Source organism: Anguilla anguilla, chromosome 19 (assembly GCF_013347855.1).
Source record: "Anguilla anguilla isolate fAngAng1 chromosome 19, fAngAng1.pri, whole genome shotgun sequence".
Taxonomy (NCBI): domain Eukaryota; kingdom Metazoa; phylum Chordata; class Actinopteri; order Anguilliformes; family Anguillidae; genus Anguilla; species Anguilla anguilla.
This window is the reverse complement of record NC_049219.1, coordinates 14,142,833-14,153,406: the sequence shown is the minus strand read 5'-3', so window position 1 is coordinate 14,153,406 and position 10,574 is coordinate 14,142,833. Positions and strand designations below refer to the sequence as shown.

At 42.5% G+C, this 10,574-nt stretch overlaps 1 protein-coding gene across 4 annotated transcripts in view; it reads left to right on the top strand.

The window, feature by feature from the left end:
• LOC118218754 (peroxisome proliferator-activated receptor alpha-like) overlaps nt 1-5,340 on the top strand; it is a 30,018-nt gene extending 24,678 nt beyond the window's left edge. For all 4 annotated transcript variants that reach the window (XM_035401407.1, XM_035401406.1, XM_035401408.1 and 1 more), the window contains exons 5-7: nt 850-1,049; nt 3,248-3,704; nt 4,152-5,340. In XM_035401407.1, the coding sequence (XP_035257298.1) occupies nt 850-1,049; nt 3,248-3,704; nt 4,152-4,396 (902 nt within the window). In that variant the 3' untranslated portion in view covers nt 4,397-5,340. The remainder of the gene's footprint in view (nt 1-849; nt 1,050-3,247; nt 3,705-4,151) is intronic.
• Nucleotides 5,341-10,574: the final 5,234 nt, after the last annotated feature.

The following is a 10,574-nucleotide window of genomic DNA, read 5'->3' as shown; positions in this document are numbered from 1 at the left end:
ATTAGCCACCCAAAGGCTTGAGAGGTTTCTATCCCCTCCAAATGAAACGGACACAGGCATTAAAATGAAGGTGCAGATCTTCATTTGAACCCCTCATTGTTAATTGGAGAATCAGAAGGCCTAACTTTGTACTGTCTGAAGTTATCTGTCTGCAGTATTTTTGAAGCTGTTATACCTGAACCTGTGTACGCCTGACACTGTTTAATGATGTGGTGTATTACAAGAGGAAATTAAGTGTGTGATGTAAGGACAACAGGTGCTGTGTGTGTCGGGGTGGGGACGTCTAATAAAATTGGAGCCCTCTGAGAGATGGTATTCACATACCATCACGTACTGATGTGCAACTGGATCATTTTCATAATTTGTTACAGACACTTTTTTTAAATGTTTTACAATGTTTCAATTTCTTTTACAATACTCTTGAGCCTGAGCGAGTGATTTATTCATAAAGGCTTAATTGTATTGTAGACTGCGACTGAAATCTGTTTCAGCAATGGGTATCTATATAGCAAGACTTCTGGACAGCTTTGACTTGACAAGAGAGCCATCATTTGATGGTAAGAATGAGCCAAAATTTTGAAACACATTTCCAGCTGTCCACACACCGTCTAGACGAGAGGTTCCCCGAGGAGGTGGTAGTTATTTCAATTTGGCAAATAATATTTTCACGATTTCACAATTGGAGGGATCTTCCCTTGTTTCCCTGGTGATATGCCTGTTTCCTACAGTAACGTACACACTCCAGCTCCCACAGAACATCAGGGAGCCTGTGACTTAAGCACATCTGCCTGGCCGTGTGGCACTGTCAGTTTGTGTCACTGCGGCCCTGAATCACTGTCCTCTGTGCAGCTATCCGCTTTGGACGGATGCCCCAGTCAGAGAAGATGAAGCTGAAGGCAGAGATCCATACAGGGGAGTGGGAGGAGAAGAACCCCCAGGTGGCTGACCAGAAGACCCTGGCCAAGCAGATCTACGAGGCCTACCTGAAGAACTTCAACATGAACAAGTCCAAAGCACGGGTCATTCTGACTGGCAAGACCAGCACACCGGTATGATTTTAAGAAATAACCTCCTGTAAATGCGTTTGAAGACATGACATACTGAGTAATACTAATCACCCTCAGTCACTACACAGGATAACTAATCACCCTCAGTTACCATATAGGATAAGACTAATCACCATAAAATAAATAACAATTTTCAAATTTTATTTTAATATTACTGTGTGCATTTACACTGTTGACCACTTCTTTGTAATGATGTCATTACATTTTATACCATTGCATAATTCAGTGAATTCCAGTAAGAAATCAGCCAATCATGAGTGACATCCCATTGAAATAAGTTGCCAATTCCACGCCCTCCTATTACTGGAGCTCGGGTCAGTGGAGAGGGAAGGGAAGTGTTGTTCATGAACGGAGTTATAGTGACCCAGTAAGTGTGAATGCTGGGAGGTTAAACCTGCTGTCTTTCTGGCAACACGTGCTATTTCTGTCCCCACTCCTTAGTTGTCATCCTTGACCAGGCAGGGTCACATTTGTGGGGTGTCCCACTCATCTGTGACGAGCCCTCCCGAAACAGCTGATTGAGCTGTTTAGGCCTAACAGGCTTTTAAAATTACCACACACTATCTTGACAAGTTTAAGAGGTGGGTGGCGGGGAGTAGGGGGGAGGGGGGAGGGAGTCGTATATCAACTTGCGGCAATGCAGCACTCCACATTTCCTGTTCTGTATCCGAAATGCCCATCAGTGGGCTCTTTTATAATAATAATAATATTTTTTGCCTCCAGATAATCTGCAAAATGAAAGTGTGCAGACCATATAACACCTGTGTTTTGCAAGACAGTGCCTGCCATGTCTAAAGCCAAACGGCTGATAAGATTAGATAGGGCTGCTCTGAACATCAGAAAAGTGCTTGCTTCACTCTGCTGATAAATAACTGATCAACCTTGGACAAATGAGAGGAGGGAGTGTTTTGTTTTTGTTTTTATTTAAACAATGTTTTTGTCAAAGTTTCTCTTCACAACATTGTAGTATGATTAGTACAGAGGAAAATATCTTGGACATAGATATGCATTAGATAGTATCTTGTGATTTGGAAAGATTTTGTGGGTATTTTTACGTCCTTGTCATGAGTGTAAAAACCTTGTGCCAGGCACAGCCAAGTGAGATACACATTCTGCACACGCGCACACTCCACACACTGAAACTACGCGCACACTCCACACACTGAAACTACACGCACACGCGCACACTCCACACACAAACTACACGCACACGCGCACACTCCACACACTGAAACTACACGCGCACACTCCACACACTGAAACTACACGCACGCGCGCACACTCCACACACTGAAACTACACGCACGCGCACACACTCCACACACTGAAACTACACGCACACGCACACTCCACACACTGAAACTACACGCACGCGCACACACTCCACACACTGAAACTACACGCACACGCACACTCCACACACTGAAACTACACGCACGCGCACACACTCCACACACTGAAACTACACGCACACGCACACTCCACACACTGAAACTACACGCACGCGCACACACTCCACACACTGAAACTACACGCACACGCACACTCCACACACTGAAACTACACGCACACGCGCACACTCCACACACAAACTACACGCACACGCGCACACTCCACACACTGAAACTACACGCACACGCGCACACTCCACACACTGAAACTACACGCACGCGCGCACACTCCACACACTGAAACTACACGCACGCGCACACACTCCACACACTGAAACTACACGCACGCGCACACACTCCACACACTGAAACTACACGCGCACGCACACACTCCACACACTGAAACTACACGCACGCACACCACACACTGAAACTACACGCGCACGCGCACACTCCACACACTAAAACTACACGCACACACTCCACACACTGAAACTACACGCACACGCACACACTCCACACACTGAAACTACACGCACGCACTCCACACACTGAAACTACACGCACGCACACCACATACACGCCCCCCCTCAAAACATCCTCAGATCTTAAACTCAAACCGACTCATTGCTTTTTCAAACCCCACACAACCCCCCCTTCTCTGCCGCCCCTCCGCCCCCACCCCCCCCGCCTGTCTTGCCAAACCTCCTGGCAGAGCACGCCGAGGGCAGCACATTGTGTCCTGGCGCTGAGTCAGTCTCCTCTGCCCCCCCCCCCCCCCCCCGGCAGCCCTTCGTCATCCACGACATGGACACGCTGCGGCTCGCCGAGCGGACCCTGGTGGCCAAGCTGGTGGGCAGCATGGGCGGCAGCCTGCAGAGCAAGGAGGCCGAGGTCCGGCTCTTCCACTGCTGCCAGTGCTCCTCCGTGGAGACGGTCACCGAGCTCACCGAGTTCGCCAAGTCGGTGCCGGGCTTCTCCGAGCTGGACCTCAACGACCAGGTGACCCTGCTCAAGTACGGCGTCCACGAGGCCATGTTCGCCATGCTGGCCTCCTGCATGAACAAGGACGGGCTGCTGGTCGCCTACGGCAACGGCTTCATCACCCGCGAGTTCCTCAAGAGCCTGCGGCGGCCCTTCAGCGACATGATGGAGCCCAAGTTCCAGTTCGCCATGAAGTTCAACGCCCTGGAGCTGGACGACAGCGACCTGGCCCTCTTCGTCGCCGCCATCATCTGCTGCGGAGGTACAGGCGGCTAGTTGACGCTCAGACTGCCAGGCCTGTGAGATTAGACCCTACAGGGAAAGTGGGTGGTTAAATGTTTACAGGCAGAATGCAAGATATGAAATTAAATAATAACTGGAATAAAATTTAGCCTTTTTTTCTCCACAGAATAGGCCCGATGTGCACTTTTAGACTTATCAGACATTTTTAGAATAAATTCCTCGTCACCCAGACATTAATCTTTTTGAAAATTGTCATTTTTATTTATTCTATAAAGTCAGAACTCTTCAGTTTCTTGGTCTACCCCTGGTCTGGATTGTCCATGATATAAGTGCTGCTTCAGACACCCGGGCCTTTCCCATCCTTACCCCAGATTATTTTGACTGTGCTGCTCTCTCAGGCTATATAGCTACGGTCTCTAGCCACCTCTCATCCTCATCCTCCTCTGTGCCCCCCCCCCCCCACCAGACCGGCCGGGCCTGACAAACGTGCAGTACATCGAGCGCATGCAGGAGACCATCGTGCAGGTCCTGCAGCTCCACCTGCTGGCCAACCACCCGGACGACACCTCCCTGCTCCCCCGGCTGCTGCTGAAGCTGGTGGACCTGAGGCAGCTGGTGACGGAGCATGCCCAGCTGGTGCAGGAGATCAAGAAGACCGAGGACACGTCCCTGCACCCGCTCCTGCAGGAGATCTACAGAGACATGTACTGAGACCATCCTGCGGGTCCCCATAAACCAGCACACACACACACACACACACACACACAGGCACACGCACGCGCGCGCGCACACACGGTGCTCTGTCCTCTTACCGACAAGGAGCATCAGAGATTCTTGCAGGGAAATGTGCTTGGACCTTGTCTTTGGTGCAGTGCCTTATGCCGCTGCGGCAGCGAATGTGAACCCAGTACAAAAAACACACTAAAGGATGGATTTCCCCCCTTTTCCCCAAAATGTGGACCGAACTTCTTCAGGGAAAGTGGGTGGATAATGACATTAACAGGACTCAACGTTCGCTTCCAGATACTGTAGTTCATCTGTATTCTTCTCTCTAGTACTGGAAGAGAGAGAGAATGAGGTAAAGGGAGAGCCAGTGACTGGTGCTGTACACACACACACACACACACACACACACACAACCACACCCGCTCACACACACTCACCCATGGACATCATGCATTATAGACATTTACACACACAAGCTAGTCACAAATACACAGATCATACACATTTTGACACACACACTTACACAAACAAACCACACACACACACATCTGCCAGCACCTTCACTTAATCCCCCTCCCCTCAAAAAAAAAGTTTATTTATCTTTGAATGCTTTGTTCCCAGAAAGCTGTCATAACTAGAATTGTTAGGTCTGCCGTTTCAAAACCTCGCTTTAGCCAACAGCATCTAGCCAACAGCTCTCCCCTCAGTTGGTACTCATGGAAATGGACACCTGAAAGTAGGGGACAGTCCTTCATCTTCAACTGCTACTCATTGTTTTCCTCATGTTGTCTTGGTTATGTGAAACCAAGTTCCCTTGTTACGGGAAAATAATGGTGATTATGTGCCTTAAAAGAACTGCTGGTTTTTGTTCATTACACAGTATGCAATAAAACCGTTCTTTTGTTTTTTGTTTTTTTTTGGTGTGGCAAGTACTGACTGACAGTGATGTCTTAAAGTCTAAATCCAAGAGAAGACTATGAAAAAAGGTGTTTTAGCTTGTGTGATTTGCTCAGGACAGGTAATGATACACCAACGCGTCGATCCAGCGCGTCTCACCTGTCTGTGCGCGCGTATGCAGAGGACAGCGCACAAGCTTCATCGAACGGGTGCTGCAAACGGGCCGTTTTCTGTGATGGGTCTGCTTTGCATCTGTGCGTATGAAGGGTGCTGTTTATAATTTGGTCTTTTATTGTCCCGTGTAAACGGGTCTCGTGGCGCTGTCCCTGCAGAGGGCAACGGTTCTGGGGTCCTGTGCCTGTCATTAAAACGAAACACTGCTTTTTAAACCACATTATTTTAGATTAATTTCTTTTCCATGCTTCAGGTTTACATAAAGCTAAGTGTGATGTATAAATGCGCAAAAAAAGAATCCTTCAGCGGCCCTACTTTCGGTTTGCACAGTGTGCACCACTTCACTTTGGTGTGTGAGTGAAGGGAGGGGGTTATGTGACTGAGGAGGAGGAGCAATTTAGTGGTTGGTAAGAATGAAAAAAAAAACTTGTTTTACTTGCTATAATGCTAATGCATTATAATGTATCATCTGCGCTACATCATCATTATGATCATCTGGTGAGATGGAACCCACTTAAGGGCCTGAGGAGCTAAACTCTCCACACACAGCGATGGTGGCTCTTGTGTTATTGAACGGAGCCAAACAAACTCATCAGATGGGGTGGAATGAGCTGGAGAAGTCTTGTGGATGGCCTGTGCTCTGTAGGCAGTGACAGGCCCAAGTAAGCAAGTCAGTACTTGCACAATCCCGTTTGTCTGAGGACACATTGGAAGTCAGGCCCCTTTCATTAGTTTGCACGCTCTTGCTATTCAGAGCCTAAGACCATTCCTCTGCTCAGCTGCTGGTATGGTATAGAAGTAGGTATAATTAGAAGTAGGTATAGTTGTAAGTATAATTAGAAGTAGGTATAGTTAGAAGTAAGGAAGTAAATAAGTAGGTATAGTTAGAAGTAAGGAAGTAGGTAGGTATAATTAGAAGTGGGTATAGTTAGAAGTATAATTAGAAGTAAGGAAGTAAGTAGGTATAATTAGAAGTAGGTATAGTTAGAAGTATAATTAGAAGTAGGTATAGTTAGAAGTAAGTATAATTAGAAGTAGGTATAATTAGAAGTATAGAAGTAAGGAAGTAAGTAGGTATAATTAGAAGTAAGGAAGTAAATAAGTAGGTATAGTTAGAAGTAGGTAGGTATAATTAGAAGTGGCACAGCCTGCTTCAGTTTTCATCGACACCACCAGGCCACGGCGGCCGTTACGCTCGCGCCAGATTTTTAAATATTTTGCTGTGCGGAACTGGAGTTTTTCACAGGAGGGGAAGGTGAGACGCATTACAAGTGACACAGCCTGCTTCAGTTTTCATCGCGCCAAGTATTTCAGTTCTTGAGATGATGTGGTTAGCCTGCTTTTTCTTATTCTACACATAGACATTTAGAGTCTTGGTTTGTAATGTGAATTTTTTTTTTTCTTCACAAATGAGGTCTCAGTCTTCTCATAGACTTCTAATTATACTTATTCCCATTAACCCTTACTTCTACTTTCTTCTACTTACTTCTACTTCTACTTACTTACTTCTACTTACTTCTAATTATACCTACTTCTACTTACTTCTAATTATACCTTTCTACTTTCTTCTACTTCTACTTTCTTCTACTTCTACTTACTTTCTTTTACCTACTTGCTTCTACTTCTACTTTCTTCTACGTACTTCTACTTCTACTTACTTTCTTTTACCTACTTGCGTCTACTTCTACTTTCTTCTACTTTCTTCTACTTCTACTTACTTTCTTTTACCTACTTGCTTCTACTTCTACTTTCTTCTACTTCTACTTACTTTTACCTACTTGCGTCTACTTCTACTTTCTTCTACGTACGTACTTCTACTTTCTTCTACTTACTTTCTTTTACCTACTTGCTTCTACTTCTACTTTCTTACTTCTACTTCTACCTAATTGCTTCTACTTGCTTACTTTTACCTACTTACTTCTTACTTCTACTTTCTTTTACCTACCTACTTCTACTTCTACTTTCTTCTACGTACTTCTACTTCTTTCTTCTACTTCTTACTTTCTTCTACGTACTTCTACTTCTACTTACTTTCTTCTACGTACTTCTACTTCTACTTTCTTCTACTTACTTTCTTTTACCTACCTACTTACTTAAATGCGCAAAAAAAAGAAAGACAAATGCAAGAGGCTCTGTGGCGCAAGAGGTTGGGCTGCCGCTTCAGAAGTATGGAGGTCGCTGCTTTGAATCCAGCAGCAGCCCAACTTTCAGTTTGTGCAGCTTTGGTCCGTTGTGAAGTATAAATGCGCAAAAAAAAGAATGACAAATGCAAGAGGCTCTGTGGCGCAAGAGGTTGGGCTGCAGCTTCAGAAGTCTGGAGGTCGCCGCTTTGAATCCAGCAGCGGCCCAACTTTCAGTTTGTGCAGCTTTGGTCCGTTGTGATTTAGATAAATGCGCAAAAAAAAGGGAGATGAGTGCGAAGGAGTCTGTGGCGCAGGTGGTTGGACCGATCCTCAGGAGGTAGAGGTTGATGGTTCGATTCCCCGAGTGCCGCACCTGAGCAACGTTGGAGGTTCCCCAGGGTGGGGGAGAGGCGTGAGTGAGACGTGTGAGTGAAGGGGGGGGCATGGTGGTGTGGGCCCCCCCCCGGAAAAATCAGAGAGTGCAAGGATGGGTTATGCGTAGGAGACGGAAGAAATTTTGCGGTTTGGGAAGAATGAAAGAAGAATATAGTTTAATGACTATTATTTGACTTTTACTTCTACTACTTTCTTACTTTCTTACTTCTACTACTTCTTACTTCTACTACTTCTACTTTCTTACTTCTACTTCTTACTTCTACTACTTGTACTTTCTTACTTCTACTACTTCTACTTACTTTCTTACTTCTAGTTACTTCTTACTTCTACTACTTCTACTTTCTTACTTCTTACTTCTAGTTACTTCTTATTTCTACTACTTCTACTTCTACTTACTTTCTTACTTCTACTTCTTACTTCTACTACTTCTACTTTCTTACTTCTTACTTCTACTTCTTCTACTACTTCTTACTTCTACTACTTCTTACTTCTAGTTACTTCTTACTTCTACTACTTACTTCTACTTACTTACTTCTACTTACTTCTTACTTCTACTTACTTCTTACTTCTACTACTTCTACTTTCTTACTTCTACTACTTCTACTTACTTTCTTACTTCTAGTTACTTCTTACTTCTACTACTTCTACTTTCTTACTTCTAGTTACTTCTTATTTCTACTACTTCTACTTACTTTCTTACTTCTACTTCTTACTTCTACTACTTCTACTTTCTTACTTCTTACTTCTACTTCTTCTACTACTTCTTACTTCTACTACTTCTTACTTCTAGTTACTTCTTACTTCTACTACTTACTTCTACTTACTTACTTCTACTTACTTCTTACTTCTACTTACTTCTTACTTCTACTACTTCTACTTTCTTACTTCTACTACTTCTACTTACTTTCTTACTTCTAGTTACTTCTTACTTCTACTACTTCTACTTTCTTACTTCTAGTTACTTCTTATTTCTACTACTTCTACTTACTTTCTTACTTCTACTTCTTACTTCTACTACTTCTACTTTCTTACTTCTTACTTCTACTTCTTCTACTACTTCTTACTTCTAGTTACTTCTTACTTCTACTACTTACTTTCTTACTTCTACTACTTCTACTTTCTTACTTCTACTTCTTACTTCTACTACTTGTACTTTCTTACTTCTACTACTTCTACTTACTTTCTTACTTCTAGTTACTTCTTCTACTACTTACTTCTTACTTCTACTTCTTCTACTACTTACTTCTTACTTCTAGTTACTTCTTACTTCTACTACTTACTTTCTTACTTCTACTACTTCTACTTTCTTACTTCTACTTCTTACTTCTACTACTTCTACTTTCTTACTTCTACTACTTCTACTTACTTTCTTACTTCTAGTTACTTCTTCTACTACTTACTTCTTACTTCTACTTCTTCTACTACTTACTTCTTACTTCTAGTTACTTCTTACTTCTACTACTTCTTACTTCTAGTTACTTCTTACTTCTACTACTTCTTACTTCTAGTTACTTCTTACTTCTACTTACTTCTTACTTCTACTTACTTCTTACTTCTACTACTTCTACTTTCTTACTTCTACTACTTCTACTTACTTTCTTACTTCTAGTTAGCTACTTCTTACTTCTACTACTTCTACTTTCTTACTTCTTACTTCTAGTTACTTCTTATTTCTACTACTTCTACTTCTACTTACTTTCTTACTTCTACTTCTTACTTCTACTACTTCTACTTTCTTACTTCTTACTTCTACTTCTTCTACTACTTACTTCTTACTTCTACTACTTCTTACTTCTAGTTACTTCTTACTTCTACTACTTACTTTCTTACTTCTACTACTTCTACTTTCTTACTTCTACTTCTTACTTCTACTACTTGTACTTTCTTACTTCTACTACTTCTACTTACTTTCTTACTTCTAGTTACTTCTTACTTCTACTACTTCTACTTTCTTACTTCTTACTTCTAGTTACTTCTTATTTCTACTACTTCTACTTCTACTTACTTTCTTACTTCTACTTCTTACTTCTACTACTTCTACTTTCTTACTTCTTACTTCTACTTCTTCTACTACTTACTTCTTACTTCTAGTTACTTCTTACTTCTACTACTTACTTCTACTTACTTACTTCTACTTACTTCTTACTTCTACTTACTTCTTACTTCTACTACTTCTACTTTCTTACTTCTACTACTTCTACTTACTTTCTTACTTCTAGTTACTTCTTACTTCTACTACTTCTACTTTCTTACTTCTAGTTACTTCTTATTTCTACTACTTCTACTTACTTTCTTACTTCTACTTCTTACTTCTACTACTTCTACTTTCTTACTTCTTACTTCTACTTCTTCTACTACTTCTTACTTCTAGTTACTTCTTACTTCTACTACTTACTTTCTTACTTCTACTACTTCTACTTTCTTACTTCTACTTCTTACTTCTACTACTTGTACTTTCTTACTTCTACTACTTCTACTTACTTTCTTACTTCTAGTTACTTCTTCTACTACTTACTTCTTACTTCTACTTCTTCTACTACTTACTTCTTACTTCTAGTTACTTCTTACTTCTA